This window comes from Pristiophorus japonicus, chromosome 1 (genome assembly GCF_044704955.1).
Source record: "Pristiophorus japonicus isolate sPriJap1 chromosome 1, sPriJap1.hap1, whole genome shotgun sequence".
NCBI classification, from domain to species: Eukaryota; Metazoa; Chordata; class Chondrichthyes; family Pristiophoridae; genus Pristiophorus; species Pristiophorus japonicus.
The window spans coordinates 470,837,553-470,856,453 of record NC_091977.1 but is presented as its reverse complement, the minus strand read 5'-3'; the positions used below and the strand labels follow the sequence as shown (position 1 = coordinate 470,856,453).

The 18,901-nt window shown below is 41.9% G+C and overlaps 1 protein-coding gene across 4 annotated transcripts in view; it reads right to left on the bottom strand.

The window, feature by feature from the left end:
* ndufaf6 (NADH:ubiquinone oxidoreductase complex assembly factor 6) overlaps window positions 1–18,901 on the bottom strand; it is a 66,481-nt gene that overhangs the window by 43,509 nt on the left and 4,071 nt on the right. For 2 of the 4 annotated variants that reach the window (XM_070876352.1, XM_070876362.1), the window contains exons 2-3: window positions 15,107–15,206; window positions 9,302–9,424 (exon numbers count right to left, since the gene is read on the bottom strand). In XM_070876352.1, coding sequence (XP_070732453.1) covers window positions 9,302–9,424; window positions 15,107–15,206 — 223 coding nt within the window. The remainder of the gene's footprint in view (window positions 1–9,301; window positions 9,425–15,106; window positions 15,207–18,901) is intronic. The other 2 variants (XM_070876372.1, XM_070876383.1) reach the window with 1 other exon arrangement.

Sequence of the window (18,901 nt, the reverse complement as noted above, 5' to 3'; positions counted from 1 at the left end):
CACGAGGAAAAACTTTTTTATACCACAAGTGGTTAGGATCTCGAATGCACAGCCTGAAAGGGTTGTGGAGGCAGATTCAATTCTGGCTTTCAAAAGAGAATTGGATCAGTACCTGAAGATTAAAAAATGCAGGGCTACGCGGAAAGGGCTAGCTGAAGTGCCCTTGCAGAGAGCCGGCATGGGCTCAATGGGCTGAATGGCCTCCTTCTGTGCTGTAACCATTCTATGATTCTAGAACAACCTTTTCGTCACAAAGCAAAATGCAACAGTTTAAAGGACTCTTTTTTTTTTACTTTGGTTGATGGTGAGTGAAGGAAAGAAAGCCATTTGCTGTCAAACTACTGTTCAACATATTTTAATAAAAGGTTTTTACATAGAATCCACAGCACAGAAACAGGCCACTTGGCCCCACTAGTCTAGGCTAGCGTTTATATTCTGCACGAGCCTCTTTCCAGTTGCCCCCATGTCCCTCTATTCTTTTCTTCCTCAAGAATGCATCAATGCTATCTGCTTCAACCATTCCATGCAGCAGAGAGTTCCACATTCTCACCACTCTCTATGTAACGAGATTCCTCCTAAATTATTTTTTTTTACAAAGAAAATTTTTGCACTGCTAGCTGATGTTAAGGTAAAGAAAGGCAAAATAATGGTTCATTTTAGAGATTAAAAAAAAATTCCAGAGGTGTATCTAAAGATGACCATGTGGACGAGTATTTGGCTGCACACTTAAAGAAAAATACAATTGTGCCTGGCACGACAGTCAATTTTCACCTTAGATTAGTCATTGATTAGTGCAGGCAGGTTTGATCACTCGATCAGAGCACATTGGAGAAAGAGAGAAGTTCTTTAGGTACAGTAGTGGAAGCCACTTTATCAGGGTTCCTCCACTTATCATCCTTCATTGCAGAAGCAGTGTCTCGAAAGAAGTCAGTCATTCTGAAGAAGCCCAGTGTGCATCGGTTTCCCCCCCCCAACAGTGCAGATAAATTCTTGCCCAAATGTTTATAATAATTTATTTTACCGCCAATGTCAACACTGTGAATCAGAAGCAGAAATCCAAATCAATGGGTTTTTCTCCCGAGTGACAAGGAACAGAATGCGAAGGCTGGTTTCTTTCTTCTGAAATGCTTTAATCCAAGAAAATTGAGATTCCCTTTCACAAGAACTTGTTTTTTTTGCTCATTCACTTGCAATGTGAACAGTGGCTGATCACTTACAGGTATGGATTTCAGTACAGCGCCAGCTAAATCAGGTTGGAGTTATTTGTGCAGTTTTGGTGAGCCATAAAGACCAGAAAGGTCCCCCGGTTCGATCCTCATTCTAAGCATAAATTATACAACTTCCTCCATATTTCAGCTGATAAAAAGTCTTTATACCATTTGTTAATGAAATGTTAACTGTCAGGAGACTAGATATCATCCATTTCAAAAACTATTTTATCCAATGAACATGATTTTGAAAAAAAGATTTATGGTCACTGGACCATCATGAAATTGATCAATTATACAGGAATTGCTTCAAAAATCATGCCTGTCATAACCATGTCTTAATGTTGTATTACCATCTAGTGAATACAAGGCATTAGAATTTTTCTTCACTCTCAAACCAAAAATGTGAAAAATTGTCAGAATCAAACAAATATCAGAGTTCTAGAAGGAGTTTCTATCTTATCCACTTGTGTCGATATTTTTAAATACATAGAGCTTCTGCGAGCATCTCTCAATGCCCATTGAGGAAGCCAGTCACTCAAACACTTCATCTCATCTCAGCAGCATGCCTCAGAAATTGTGCAAAGAATGAAGGCTCCAAATGAGAAACCAATCACCACAATGCAAAATTCTCAAATAGGAGATGCTCATAAGAAATAGGAGCAGGAGTAGGCCATTTAACCCCTCGAGCCTGCTCCGGCATTCAACAAGATCATGGCTGATCTGATCATAGACTCAGCCCCACTTCGCTGCCCACTCCCCATAACCCTTTATTCCCTTATCATTCAAAAATCAGTCTTTCTGCACTCTAAATTTATTCAATGACCCAGCATCCACAGCTCTCTGCGGCAGAGAATTCCACAGATTTACAACCCTCAAAGAAATTCCTCCTCATCTCAGTTTTAAATGGGCGGCCCCTTATTCTAAGACGATGTCCCCTAGTTTTAGTTTCCCCTATGAATGGAAATATCCTCTGCATTCACCTTGTCGAGCTCCCTATCCTCATACGTCAGCCCCCTCATCTCCGGAATCAACCGAGTGAACCTTCTCTGAACAGCCTCCATTGCAAGTATATCCTTCCTTAAATATGGAGACCAAAACTATACGCAGTACTCCAGGTGTGGCCTCACCAATACCCTGTACAGCTGTAGCAGGACTTCTCTGCTTTTATACTCTATACCCCTTGCAATAAAGGCCAACATTCCATTTGCCTTCCTGATTATTTGCTGTACCTGCATACTAAATTTTTGTGTTTCATGCACAAGGAACCCCAGGTGTCTCTGTACTGCAGTACTTTGCAATTTTTCTCCATTTAAATTATAATTTGCTTTTCTATTATTTCTGCCAAAGTGGATAACCTCACATTTTCCCACATTATACTCCATCTGCCATTTTTTTGCCCACTCACTTAGCCTTTCTTATTCTTATTCTTAGCCTTTGCAGATTCTTTCTGTCCTCCTCACAATTTGCTTTCCCACCCATCTTTGTATCATCAGCAAACGTGGCTACATTACACTCAGTCCCTTCATCCAAGTCATTAATATAGATTGTAACTAGTTGAGGACCCAACACTGATCCCTGCGGCACCCCACGAGTCACCATTTGCCAACCGGAAAATTACCCATTATCCAGACTCTCTGAGTTCTGTTAGTTAGCCAATCCTCAACCATGCTAATATATTACCCCAAACCCCGTGAACTTTTATCTTGTGCAGAAACCTTTTGTGTGGCACCTTGTAAAATGCCTTCTGGAAGTCCAAATACACATCGACTGGTTCCCCCTTATCTACCCTGCTTGTTACATCCTCAAAGAACTCCAGCAAATTTGTCAACTATGATTTCCCTTTCATAAAACTATGCTGACTCTGCTTGATTGAATCATGCTTTTCCAAATGTCCCGCTACTGCTTCCTTAATAATGGACTCCAGCATTTTCCCAACGACAGATGTTAGGCTAACTGGTCTATAGTTTCCTGCTTTTTGTTTGCCTCCTTTTTTAAATAGGGGCGTTACATTTGCGATTTTCCAATCCACTGGGACCTCCCCAGAATCCAGGGAATTTTGGTAATTACAACCAATGCATCCACAATCTCTGCAGCCACTTCTCTTAAGATCCTAGGATGTAAGGCATCAGGTCCAGGGGACTTGTCTGCCTTTAGTCCCATTATTTTACCTAGTACTACTTCATTAGTGATAGTATTAAGTTCCTCCCTACCTATAGCCCCTTGATTATCCATTACTGGGATTTTTTAGTGTCTTCTACCGTTAAGACCGATACAAAATATTTGTTCAACGTCTCTGCCATTTCCCTCTTCTCCATTATTAATTCCTCAGTCTCATTCTCCAGGTGACCAACATTTACTTTAGCCACTCTCTTCCATTTTATGTACCTGTAGAAACTCTGTTTTTATATTTTGTGCTAGTTTACTTTCATAATCAATCTTCCCTTGCGATTATTTTTTTAGTCGTTCTCTGCTGACTTTTAAATATTTCCCAATCCTCTGGCCTCCCACTAGTCTTGGCCACATTGTATGCCTTTGTTTTCAAATTGATACCCTCCCTTATTTACTTAGTTAGCCACAGATGGTTATCCCTTCTCTTTGGGATATATTTTTGTTGCGAGTTATGAAATGTCTCCTTAAATATCTGCCACTGCTCATCAACCGTCCTATACGTTAATCTATTTTCCCAGTCCACTTTAGCCAACTCTGCCCTCATACCTTTGTAGTCTCCTTTATTTAAGCTTAGGATCCTGGTTTGAGAAGCAATTGTCTCACCCTCCAACTGAATTTGAAATCAACTAGATTATGGTCACTCATTCATAGAAACATAGACGTAGAAAATAGGTGCAGGAGTAGGCCATTCGGCCTTTCGAGCCTGCACCACCATTCAATATCATGCAACTTCAATACCCTATTCCTGCTTTCTCTCCATACCCCTTGATCCCTTTAGCCGTAAGGACCACATCTAACTCCCTTTTGAATATATCTAACGAACTGGCCTCAACAACTTTCTGTGGTAGAGAATTCCACATGTTCACAATTCTCTGAGTGAAGAAATTTCTCCTCATCTCGGTCCTAAATGGCTTACCCCTTATCCTTAGACTGTGACCCATTGTTCTGGACTTCCCCAACATCGGTAACATTCTTCCTGCATCTAGCCTGTCCAATCCCGTCAGAATTTTATATGTTTCTATGAGATCGCCTCTCATTCTTCTAAATTCCACTGAATGCAAGCCTAGTCGATCCAGTCTTTCTTCATATGTCATTCCTGCCATCCCGGGAATCAGTCGGGTGAATCTTTGCTGCGCTCCCTCAATAGCAAGAATGTCCTTCCTCAGATTAGTAGAACAAAACTTTACACAATATTCAAAGTGTGGCCTCACCAAGGCCCTGTACAACTGCAGTAAGACCTCTCTGCTCCTATACTCAAATCTTCTCACTATGAAGGCCAACATGCCATTTGCTTTCTTCACCGCCTGCTGTACCTACATGCCAACTTTCAATGACTGATGTACCATGACACCCAGGACTCGTTGCACCTCCCCTTTTCCTAATCTGTCACCATTCAGGTAATATTCTGCCTTTCTGTTTTTGCCACCAAAATGGATAACCTCACATTTATCTACATTATACTGCATCAGCCATGCATTTGCCCACTCACCTAACCTGTCCAAGTCTCCCTGCAGCCTCTTAGCGTCCTCCTTACAGCTCACACTGCCACCCAGCTTAGTGCCATCTGCAAACTTACATTCAATTCCTTCGTCTAAATCATTAATGTAGATTGTAAATAGCTGGGTTCCCAGCACTGAACCTTGCGGTACTCCACTAGTCACTGCCTGCCATTCTGAAAAGGACCCGTTTATTCCCACTCTTTGCTTCCTGTCTGCCAACCAGTTCTCTATCCATGTCAATACATTACCCCCAATACCATGTGCTTTAATTTTGTACACCAATCTCTTGTGAGGGACCTTTGAAAGTCCAAATACACCACATCTACTGGTTCTCGCTTGTCCACTAGTTACATCCTCAAAAGATTCTAGAAGACTTGTCAAGCAGGATTTCCCTTTCATAAATCCATGCTGACTTGGACCGATCCTGCCACTGCTTTCCAAATGCGCTGCTATTACATTTTTAATAATTGATTCCAACATTTTCCCCACTACCAATGTCAGGCTAACTGGTCAATTATTCACTGTTTTCTCTCTCCCTCCTTTTTTTAAAAAGTGGGGTTCCATTCGCTACCCTCCGATCCATTGGAACTGATCCAGAGTCTAGAGAATGTTGGAAAATGACTACCAATGCATCCACTATTTCTAGGGCCACTTTCTTAAGTACTCTGCGATGCAGACTATCAGGCCCTGGGGATTTATCGGCCTTCAATCCCATCAATTTCCTTAACAAAATTTCCTGACTAATAAGGATTCCCTTCAGTTTCTCCTTTTTGCTAGACCCTCGGTCCCCTATTATTTCCGGAAGGTTATTTGTATCTTCCTTCGTGAAGACAGAACCAAAGTATTTGTTGAATTGGTCTGCCATTTCTTTGTTCCCCATTATAAATTCACCTGATTCTGACTGCAAGGGACCTACATTTGTCTAATCTTTTTCTCTTCACATATCTATAGAAGCTTTTGTAGTCAGTTTTTATGTTCCCTGCAAGCTTACTCTCATACTCTATTTTCCCCCTCCTAATTAAACCCTTTGTCCTCCTCTGCTGAATTCTAAAATTTCTCCCAGTCCTCAGGTTTGCTGCTTTTTCTGGTCAATTTATATGCCTCGTCCTTGGATTTAACACTATCCCTAATTTCCCTTGTTAGCCACGGTTGAGCCACCATCCCAGTTTTATTTTTACGCCAGACAGGGATGTACAATTGTTGAAGTTCATCCATGTGATCTTTAAATGTCTGCCATTGCCTATCCACCGTCAACCCTTTAAGTAATATTCGCCAGTCTATCCTAGCCAATTCACGTCTCATACCATCGACGTTACCTTTCTTTAAATTCAGGACCCTAGTCTCTGAATTAACTGTGTCACTCTTCATCTTAAATAAAGAATTCTACCATATTATGGTCACTCTTCCCCAAGGGACCTCGCGCAACAAGATTGCTAATTAATCCTCTCTCATTACACAACACCCAGTCTACTAGGATGGCCAGCTCTCTCGTTGGTTCCTCGACATATTGGTCGAGAAAACCATCCCTTATACACTCCAGGAAATCCTCCTCCACCATATTGCTACCCAATCGATATGTAGATTAAAGTCATCTATAATAACTGCTGTACCTTTATTGCACACATCCCTAATTTCCTGTTTGATGCCATCCCCAACCTCACTATGACTGTTTGGTGGTCTGTACACAACTCCCACTAGCGTGTTCTGCCCTTTGGTGTTCTGCAGCTCTACCCATACAGATTCCACATCATCCAAGCTAATGTCCTTCCTTACTATTGCGTTAATCTCCTCTTTAACCAGCAACGCTACCCCATCTCCTTTTCCTTCCTGCCTATCCTTCCTGAATATTGAATACCCCTGGATGTTGAGTTCCCAGCCTTGGTCACCTTGGAGCCATGTCTCTATAATCCAAATTACATCATATCCGTTAACAGCTGTCTGCGCAGTTAATTCATCCACCTTATTATGAATGCTCCTCGCACTGAGACACAGAGCCTGCAGGCTTGTTTTTTTAAGCACTCTTTGTCCTTTTAGAATTTTGCTGTAATATGGCCCTTTTTGATTTTTGCCTTTGATTTCTCTGTCCTCCAATTTTACTTATCTCCTTTCTACCTTTTGCTTCTTCCCCCATTTTACTTCCCATCCCCCTGCCATATTAGTGCTGTTGGCGAGGGTTTAAACTATGAAACACTCCCCTTAGGACATCGGTTCCGGTCCTGCCCAGGTGCAGACCATCCGGTTTGTACTGGTCCCACCTCCCCCAGAACCAGTTCAATGTCCCAGGAATTTGAATCCCTCCCTCTTGCACCATTCCTCAAGCCACATATTCATCTTAACTATCCTGCTATTTCTACTCTGACTAGCATGTGGCACTGGTAGCAATCCTGAGATTACTACCTTTGGAGGTCCTACTTTTTAAATTTAACTCCTAGCTCCCTAAATTCAGCCTGTAGGATCGCATCCTGTTTTTTTACCTATATCGTTGGTACCTATATGCACCACGACAACTGGCTGTTCACCCTCCCTCTCCAGAATGCCCTGCAGCCGCTCCAAGACATCCTTGACTCTTGCACCAGGGAGGCAACAGACCATCCTGGACTCTCGAGTGCGGTCGCAGAAACACCCATCTATTCCCCTTACAATGGAATCCCCTACCACTATAGCTCTCCCACTCTTTTTCCTGCCTACCTGTGCAGCAGAGCCACTCATGGTGCCATGAACTTGGCTGCTACTGCCTTCCCCTGATGAGCCATCTCCCCCATCAGTATCTAAAGTGGCATATCTGTTTTGGAGGGAGATGACCTGCACTACCTTCCTACCCCTGCTCTTCCTGATGGTCACCCATTCCCTATCTGCCTTTGTAACCTTTACCTGCGGTGTGACCAACTCACTAAACGTGCTATTCACGACATCCTCAGCATCACCAATGCTCCAGAGTGATTGCTAGAGGATCTTTTACTAAGAGATCATAAGTAGTTCTTAAACTTCTTTAAAAACATTTAAGGATTTTTAAAAAAAGATAAGGCTTCAGTTAGGTCCTATGCCCAGTGTATTGCTCGAGAAGTCAAATTAGGGAATGCCCAATAGCTCAGCAAGTTTATCCAGTGAGTAGCCAAGTCATATCAACTAAAAGACAATCTATGCTGTTGGCTGATCTCAGCTAGGGTGGAAGAATACAATTGGCCTGTGGAAATGTATTTGCATCTAAGCTGATACCATACGGTATTTGTGTGCCCCTTGCAATATATTACAAGAGGGAGTCCTGGTCCTTCCAGAACTTTCTGCATAAAATCAGTCAGCTTGCGTAAACAGCTAAACCTGGTTGGAGATGGCTGATGGCCAGCAGACAGCTAGGAGACAAGTCATGCTGAGACAAGCACCCCCCCCCCCCCATGGTGCTCTCCGATTGTATACACGACAAGAGTTCCATGTCACCCCACCCTTTTCTATGTACTCAAACCACCAGCCACTATCTCTTGTAGAGACCTCATCCTTTTGATGTAAACGATAAACTGACCAGGAAATTGAACAATCCTGACGCAATACAAGACGGTGATAGCCCATTACCTCATTCTCATGGAGTAATGGCCGGCTGGCCAACTGATAACCCTGACAAAAGGAAATATCTGTAAACCATGTCAGGACCAGGATATAGTAATTAACTCTTTATCTGTATTCACTGACTGTGAGACAGAGCAATACACAGGGAGAGGCCATAACTTGGGTTTTACTGTATAAATATCTTGTGAAACTGTACCATTGCGGAGGTGTTCACTTAGCCCTTGACTGAGTGTGACCTGCCCCTTGCTAGCAAGTAAATTAAAGAAACTTCTGCCGGAGCTGTAAGTGTCGGAGTCATTCTTTTCGGAGGTCGAGATTTCGACAGGCCTCAGTATCCAGATTAGGGAAAATGGAAGGGTAAAAATTATCGAAGGTTTCCACTTCTGATCAGTATCCAGTGATTCCTGCTGGAAGCGCATGCATGTGAACGTCCGGTGAGGACAGTATCAGACTCGGATTCTGTTGTACAAAGTCTGACAGTATTTATATGTCGATAATGACCAATTAGATAAGGTACCAAAGGGCAATTGGGTACCCATGGAACTGTACCACAAAGCGACAAAAACTTCAGGAAATAAAAAAGGAGAATCAGTAAAACCAAAATTACTAAAAGCCCAATTGCAGTCTATTGATAGCTGCCATTTCCTCTAAAGCGGTAGTAATGCCTCAATGTGGATTTTTAACTCGTTTCTGTTCGAACAATCTGCTCCAAAATCTCTACCATAGTGCTCATGTTACTTCCATAGAAATTTCACAAAAGAAAACTTGACAGGAAAATTTACCTTCATGACCTAACCTGCTCATTGTACTTTTTGAAAGATGCATGAAGAAAATTTGTATTTTCAAAAGCTGCTGACTTACCTTCCACAGTTCTATGGCAATGGGTTGGTGAGCAGGGTTATCATTGTAAATATCTTCAATCAGTTGCCTCCAAAACTGCATCCTCATCATTCCTATTGTTTTCTGAGATACAAAATCTTGCACCTTATAAAAGGAAACCAAGAAACAAAATAAGGAATTAGTATGAAGGAACTATCATGTTGTGCAGGGTGCATTTTTTGGTTTAAATAACCACATGCTTGTCACATACTGTAATTAATTACAATTTCCAATAGTATTGCACACAAAGAGTCAAGACCAAGTACAGTCCAGGTCAAACAGGGTTATAGGCTGGGGAATAAGGAAACTGAGGCAGAGGCAAGGGGACAGGAAAACAATAAAACCACCTCAAGTAGCTCAGCTGGGGACAAAGAACCAACTACTGGGTGGAGGTTGGAGATGGTTGTAGGGTCTTCAAGTATGACTTAACAATTTTAGCAAGGCCAATTTGGAGACGGTACCCTTCTTGGTCAGATTTTAAAATGGATATGCCTCATCTGTACTGGCGAGATATCTTCATTTCTGAACAAGCACCGCGAGATCATAATGGGATTCTGCAAGGAGTCACTTAAGTAAACGTTTTATAACGGAAATCCTGGTAGGAATTTTCTTTACTTTGGTAGGTCCAGTGCGACTGGTGCCCATGGCGGGTCGCAACCCTGCTGTTGGCTCCATCCCACTGTACAAAATGAACTTACCTTAAATGCGGCTTACCTTATTAAGTCTGCCCAGTGCGTTACCCGGCCCAATTAGATGGAGCAGGTCTGGTGACGTCACTCATGACGTGTTTTAAGCCGGGATCCTTAAAGGGACCCAGGCCACATTAAATTTTAAGTTTAATCTAACATAGTGGGTGTTGAATCTTATAATACCAGTTATACGAGTGACAAAGAAAAATTTAAATAAAATGATTAAATAATATGACTCCATCTACAAATACGATCAAGAACATAATTTTTAAAAGTACTTTAATTGGGAAGTTATTGGTGCTTTGATCACAAGTCTATAGACGTTTGTATCAGTAACTGGTACAAATAAAAAATGCGTGTGTATAGGTAATACCTAAAATTAAGCAGATTTTAAATGTAATTGCAAAGGGGTGGATTTACAATCTTATGCAAGTTCAGCGGAAGAGCTGCGGAATCTGACAGTGTATGTGTTTCTGGGGTTTCTGCAGCTCTTCTATTGAAGTTAACAATTTACAAGTGAGAACCTCTGCAGAAATTCACCCTGAAGTCTCAGACTGAAAAATTTTATTAGTCAGGGACTAAAAGCAAATTAAACCAGTGGAATGAGTGACGAGAATGAAATGGTTACGGTTGATAACTTGATTTAATGTATAACTGGACAATCAGAATACTGTGAGAAAAACCTGACCAGTAACAACACAAAAATATGTTGAAATGGTATGTGTCATTTTTTTTTATAGTGCAGATCAATTTACTGCAATTACTGTTGAGGTGGAAGGCAACAGCTGAGAATGGCTAGTGAAAAATTAATATTTACCAGTAGCTTTTCATGTAGAATAGAATCTTCATCAATCTGTTAGCTGATACAATCAACAGGTTTTAATTTGGTTTGTTTTCCATGCTGTCAAGTAATCAGCTGGAGCAATTGCCACGGAAATCACGCTTCAGGTTGACAGACGTGGTTCCTGAGCTGTACGAATCCCGTGGCCATGCAGGGAAATTTACAAAGTATGGGGAAAAAGGCTCGAGTGCCTGTTAAGCCCCTCAATGATTTCAATTGGGTCTCCTGCCACTGCAGCTCAGGTCAATTCCACGCTGACAGATGCGCCTGTGGGAAAGGTACGTGGGAGTGGGTTGACTGTCAAAAAAAAACTTTCCCATCCAACCTGCCATCGATCCCGCCCACTACCACCACGGAAAATTCAGCCCCCATATGTGACCAGCTGCCTGTTATAATGTAGTTACAAACTCCAGCCACGAGGTGGCACAATTCTGTACACCCCCACCCCACCCCCGCAAAACCTTCATCCTTTGGATCTCATGACGCCATCCACATCGCAACCAGTGACCTCAGCCACAACAAATCCCTGACCCTGCCCCCTCACTGACCTGCATACCTTTTCTCCCAGTCACAGTGAGTATGCCACCAGTGACTTCTTCAACATGAACCCTTAAGAAGTACTTACATGTACAAATACAACGTGCACTTTCACTTAATTCAAAGTTACTTAACTCCAGTCCTGCCGCTTATACTTTAATGCCTCCTGCCACTGGTCCTTTACAGACGACATTTAAATATCACTATAGTCTTCATATTATTGCATATTTAACATTGCAAATTCTCTTTCACCAGACTGCATTTAGATAACACCTTTCACAACCTCAGGACGTCCCAAAGCACTTCACAACCAATGTCTTTCTTTTTTTTTTGATGATACTTTGTTGATAACACTTGTATTGTTACAAAACCTCAATGCTGTCCTGTCCGCATGCGCACACAAACCCTCCCCACCGTCCCCCCACTCCCCTCTCTTTCTGTAGGATTTCGAGTCTAATGGAATGCAACAGCTTTGATATTACACCTACTCATTCCACCATATTTTATCCAGTCATGTTCTTTTGTCTGTCTCTTGATAGAATACTATCACCTTTTCCAGTTAATTCCCAAATAATGTGCCGAAACAACTTGCCAAAATGACAACTAGACTGCAATTAAATTGGTGGCTCCTCCGAACTCCGGTCTAGCGAGAAGGAAGAACTGAAGGAAATCCTTATTAGACAGGAAATTGTGTTAGAGAAATTGATGGGATTAAAGGCCGATAAATCCCCAGGACCTGATAAGTTTGCATCCCAGTGTACTTAAGGAAGTGGCCCTAGAAATAGTGGATGCATTGGTGATCATTTTCCAACAGTCTATCGACTCTGGATCGGTTCCTATGGACTGGAGGGTAGCTAATGTAACACCACTTTTTAAAAAAGGAGGGAGAGAAAATGGGAAATTATAGACCAGTTAGCCCGACATCAGTAGTGGGGAAAATGTTGGAATCAATTATTAAAGATGAAATAACAGTGCATTTGGAAAGCAGTGACAGGATCGATCCAAGTTAGCATGGATTTATGAAAGAGAAATCATGCTTGACAAATCTTCCAGAATTTTTTGAGGATGTAACTAGTAGAGTGGACAAGGGAGAACCAGTGGATGTGGTGTATTTGGACTTTCAAAAGGCTTTTGACAAGGTCCCACACAAGAGATTGGTGTGCAAAATTAAAGCACTTGGTATTGGGGGTAATGTATTGACATGGATAGAGAACTGGTTGGCAGACAGAAAGCAGAGAGTCGGGATAAACAGGTCCTTTTCAGAATGGCAGGCAGTGACTACTGTGGTGCCGCAGGGCTCAGTGCTGGGACCCCAGCTATTTACAATATACATCAATGATTTAAATGAAGGAATTGAGTTCCAAGTTTGCAGATGACACTAAGCTGGGTGGTGGTGTGAGCTTGAGGAGGATGCCAAGAGGCTGCAGGGTGACTTGGACAGGTTATGTGAGTGGGCAAATGCATGGCAGATGCAGTATAATGTGGATAAATGTGAGGTTATCCACTTTGGTGGCAAAAACATGAAGGCAGAATATTATCTGAATGGTGGCTGATTAGGAAAAGGGGAGGTGCAATGAGAACTGGATGTCATGGTACATCAGTCATTGAAAGTTGGCATGCAGGTACAGCAGGCGGTGAAGAAGGCAAATGGCATGTTGGCCTTCATAGCTAGGGGATTTGAGTATAGGAGCAGTGGGGTCTTGCTGCAGCTGTACAGGGCCTTGGTGAGGCCTCACCTGGAATACTGTGTTCAGTTTTGGTCTCCTAATCTGAGGGAGGACGTTCTTGCTATTCAGGGAGTACAGCGAAGGTTCACCAGACTGATGCCCGGGATGGCAGGACTGACATATGAGGAGAGACTGGATCAACTAGGCCTGTATTCACTGGAGTTTAGAAGAATGAGAGGGGATCTCATGGAAACATATAAAATTCTGACGGGATTGGACAGGTTAGAAGCAGGAAGAATGTTCCCGATGTTGGGGAAGTCCAGAACTAGGGGTCACAGTCTAAGGATAAGGGGTAAGCCATTTAGGACCGAGATGAGGAGAAACTTCTTCACTCAGAGTTGTTAACCTGTGGAATTCTCTTCCGCAGAGAGTTGTTGATGCCAGTTCGTTAGATATATTCAAGAGGGAGTTGGATATGGTCCTTACGGCTAAAGGAATCAAGGGGTATGGAGAGAAGGCAGGAAAGGGGTACTGAGGTGAATGATCAGCCATGATCTTATTGAATGGTGGTGCAGGCTCGAAGGGCCGAATGGCCTACTCCTGCACCTATGTTCTATGTTCCTATGTTTAAAATGGGTAGTAATCACAATACGCAAATGGCATGTCCATATCAGCTTCCCCTTCCTCACTTCAGCACCAGACAGGTGCCAAAAATCAAATTAAGTGCATTATCATGCTGTCTTAGTAGCAAGCTATGTGACATCGCCACTACAGTAACAGGAATCTAAGGTGGGAATTTGAAACAGTAAACTTGTTCCTGCTGTAGAACATAAGAAATAGGAGGAGTAGCAGACCATACGGCCCCTCAAGCCTGCTCCGCCATTTAATACGATCTTGGCTGATCTGATCATGGACTCAGGTCCACTTCCCTGCTCACTCTCCATAAGCCCTTATCGGTTAAGAAACTGTCTATCTCTGTCTTAAATTTATTCAATGTCCCAGCTTCCACAGCTCTCTGAGGCAGCGAATTCCACAGATTTACAATCCTCAGAGAAGAAATTTCTCCTTTTAAATGGGTGGCCCCCTATTCTAAGATTATGCCTCCTAGTTCAAGTCTGCCCCATCAGTGGAAACATTCTCTCGGCATCCACCTCGTCAAGCCCCCTCATAATCTTATACATATCGATAAGTTCACCTCTCAATCTTCTGAATTCCAATGAGTAGAGGGCCAACCTACTCAACCTTTCCTCATAAGTCAACCTCCTCATCTCCGGAATCAACCTCGTGAACCTTCTCTGAACTGCCTCCAAAAGCAAGTATATCCTTTCGTAAATTTGGAAACCAGAACTTGGATCATACATACAGAAATATGTGAATCTTACATCATTCCCATCAAGGATCATCTAGACATGCTTAACTCACTATTGATTTAATTCACTTAAAAAAAATCAATGCAATAGTTCACTGCATCCCAGAAAATTATATTCGTACTGATCAACCGATTTCACTCAAATTTTTCCGAATTTATGCAGAGGTTACTATAATGTTGATTTCATGTTGGATTAATCTACAGGTTTAAAATAGAAAAAAAGTGACTACTGCCATTACATGATTTGCTCAGAATTTCTGATAGTGGAGCAGGGTTGTCAGGTCAAATTTTATCTCAAAAACCAGGGCTCAACTTAACCACCACTTTGGTCAATGTAGTGATCCTCCCCAAGGAACCATTAAAAGCAAAAAGAAAATTACTTCTAAAATATTATTTGTGGTAGTCAATTCCTGCCAATCAAGTTGATCAAAATATTAAACATTAATTGATCAACTGTTGTTTTATACAGTTTTTAATGTGAGTTATGCAGACTAATCACGTAAAAAAGACTGTTGGCCACCAGCGATATATTTTACTTCACATAGTCACGAGATGTTGGCTGCTGTTAAATTAAGCTTACATGCCTAATGGGCGAACTTTTCTATTCACCCAATAACTCTACGAAGAATTGAGAATCATTAATTTTAAAAGAACACACATGCATATGCTATTGAGAATATTTACCTGAGCCAACTCCACACTGAAAGCTCTTAATGCGAACACTGAGCGGCGAAATTCTGAAGAAAGCAGCAGAGAGGACAGGAAACCTTCATAGTCGCGATTTCTATGTGGAAAGCGTACGGACTCAATCATGGACTTAGCATACTTTAGTCAGAATATAAACACTGAAAACACCAAAACAAGCACAGCAGGAGACCTGCAGTCTGACTACAGTCAATTCTACTGATGTGAATTTGCTGGCGAGAGAAAATATTAAAAATTCAAAACCATTTTCATCCATTGTTGCTTCTTTTAACATGCTGCATCTCAGGTTATTTCTGCAATAGTACAGAAAACAGTAAGAAACAGTTCACATTACAATATGGTCTGAATTTTTTTTTTTAAATTATAAGCTAGAAAATTCTAAAATACACTGGAGCTGAATTCCTGTGGAGGGTTTAACGATAAGAACATGTTATGACTTAGAATGAGGAAACACCATCAGGATCATATCTGCTCACCCTATTTCTTACCTAGACTCAACCCCAACTGCCCCCCCAACCCTGACCATCCCCTGGAGAGGCAAAAAAAACCTGTAGCCATTTCAGGAAACCTCTATCAAAGAATCCTTTCTGACCTCTCGAAGGAAATCAAATCAGCACAGGAGATGAGCCAGCAAATTAACAAGGACAACTAATAGTTTTCCAGCAATTACTCATCAAATTCCGCAGTACACATCATAATTCATTCTGCTCTTTTTGAGATCCAACATACCCAAGGGCCCCTGTGCTTCCTAACCTCCAGCAGCAACCTGCCCACTTAGAAATTTGCCTCAATATCATTTAAATCTGAGTGCATCTCACAGCTCTCTACTTTATAGTTTGTGTAGCACTGAACGGTGCCTGGTACCCCAGCAAGGAGTAAACTTCTTCATGTTACAAGAGAACAGACGTGGAACAAAACTAGTGAGGGAAAAAATGGCTGTTAGTAATGGAGGACAGACAACACATTGTGATGCTAACATGCTGTACCACAGGGATAGAGAGAGTGAGCCAACTGCTATGATTCACTAGAGATTCAGAGCTCAATCTCAGCTATGTCAATCTGAAGCGTTCCGAAAACACGCCAGTTTCACATGTACGCTGACGAAACCTATCTCTACTTCACCACCTCCTCGCTCGACCCCTCAGTTGCCTTTGATTTGTCATGCTGCTTGTCCGACACAAGTAGAAATTTCCTAACACTAAATACTAGGAAGACCGAAGCCATTGTCTTTGGTCCCCACCACAAACTCCATTCCTCTCCCTGACCACTGTTTGAGGATAAACCAAACTGTTCACAACCTTGGTGTCGTATCTGACCCCGAGATGAGCTTCTGAACCCATATCCAATTCATCACCAAGGCCTACTTCCACCTCCATAACAATCGCCCATCTCTGCCACTGCCTCAGCTTATCTGCTGCTGAAACTCTCATCTATGCCTTTCTTGCCTCTCGACTCACGATTCCAATGCAATCCTGGCTGGCTTCCCATCTTCCATAAAACTAGAGCTCTCTAAATCTCTGCTGCCTGTAGCCTACCTTGTACTAAGCCCCAATTTTAAAATTCTCATCCTGGTTTTCAAATCCCTTCATGGCCTTGCCCCTCATCTCTGTAACCTCCTCCAGTCATATAACCCATCGAGATCTCTGCACTCTTTCAATTCTAGCCTCTTGCACATTCCAAATTTGAATCGTTCCACCACTGACAGCTATGCATTCAGCTGCCTAGGCCCCAAGCTTTGGAATACCCTCCCCAAACCTCTCCGTCACTCTCTCTCTCTCTCCTCCTTTCATCATCATATGATCATAGGTAGTCCCTTGGAATCAAGGAAAACTTGCTTTCACTCTAAAAATGAGTCCTTAGGTGGCTGAACAGTCCAATATGAGAACCACAGTCCCTGTCACAAGTGGGACAGATAGTCGTTGGGGGAAAGGGTGGGTGAGACAAGTTTGCCACACGCTCTTTCCGCTGCCTACGCTTGATTTCTGCATGCCCTCGGCGATGAAACTTGAGATGCTCAGCGCCCTCCCAGATGGCACTTCCTCCACTTAGGGCAATCTTTGGCCAGGGCCTTCCAGGTGTCGGTGGGGATGTTGCACTTTATCAGGGAGGCTTTGAGGGTGCTCTTGTAAAGTTTCCTCTGCCCACCTTTGGCTCGCTAGACACGAGGCTCCCAAAGCAAGCGCTCCTCCTTTAAGTCCCTTCTTAAAACCTTTGACCAAGCTTTTGTTCACCTGTTCCAACATCTCGTTATGTGGCTCAGTGTCAAATTTTGATTGATAACACTCGTGTGAAGCACCTTGGGATGTTTTATTACATTAAAGGCACGACATCGCTGCAAGTTGATGCTGTTACATATAGGGATTAGAAAACTAAACAGATCAATCACATAATGACAGGAATATATGCTTTAACTGTATCTCCAAGTATCTCACAAACTTATAACTTATACCAGTAAAATCACAGTAATACAGCACAGAAGGCAGCCTTACAGCTCATCGTGCCTGTGCCAGCTCTTTGGAAGAGCTATCCAATTAGTCCCATACCCCTGCTCTTTCCCCATAGCTTGAACATTTTCCCCTTCAAGTATTTATCAATTCCCTTTTATACGTTACTATTGAATTTGCTTCCACCACCCTTTCAGACAGTGCATTCCAAATCATAACAACTCAGTGTAATTTTGTTACCCTCATTTCGCTTGTGGTTCTTTTGCCAATTACCTTAAATCTGTGTCCTCTGGTGACTTCTGCTCGTGCAAACAGTTTCTCCTTATTTACTCTATCAAAACCATTGATGATTTTGAACACCTCAATCAAATCTCCTCAACCTTCTCTGCACTAAACTCCAGCTCTCCAGCCTCTTCACATCATTACTGAAGTCCCTCATCCCTAGTACCATTCTGGTAAATCTCCTCCGCACCCTTTCTAAGGCTATGACATCCTTCCTAAAATGTGGTGCCCAGAATTGAGCTGAGGCTTAACCATTTTTTTTTTTACATAGTTTAGTTTAGCATAACTTCCTTCCTATTGTACTCAATCCCTCCATTTATAAAGCCAAGGATCCCTTTTTTTGAGAAAAACACAGACTTCTCAAAATGTCTTGCCACCTTCAAAGATTTGTCTACATACACCCCCAGGACTCTCTGTTCCTGTACCGTCTTTAAAATGGTACCATTTAGTTTATATTGTCTCTCCTCATTCTTCCTACCAAAATGTACCACTTCACACTTCTCTACATTAAATTTAATCTGCCACATGTCTGTCCAATACACCAATCTGTCTATGTCCTCCTCTATTGCTATACTCAATATTTACTACTGTAGAATTAGGTCGATCCACAGAAACTTCAATTTTCCTTTATTATGGAGATCTTTCTTGTCAATGAAATACAAGTTGTCAGGCATCTTTTCAGACACAAAGTACCGACCATCCATTCCTGCAGTGGCACAGTGCCTGAGTCTCATGTCATCTGCAAATTTTGAAATTATGCCCTGTTTACTCAAATCCAGATCATCAATATATCAAAAAGATATATCATACTAACCAATAACTTAAAGCACATTTGCAAAAGAATGACAACTAAATTTTTCACCGTAAAATGCATATAATCTTGTCAACACTTATACTTTCCAGTGAGGCAAAACACCAATCTTTAGGTCTCAATGTTTGAAAAATAAATTCTATACATACATTAAAAATACTATTAGTCTGTCACAATGTCAATTCCAAAGCTGTGTTAATAAAATTCAATATACATTTACTGCAATAGAAGACATGC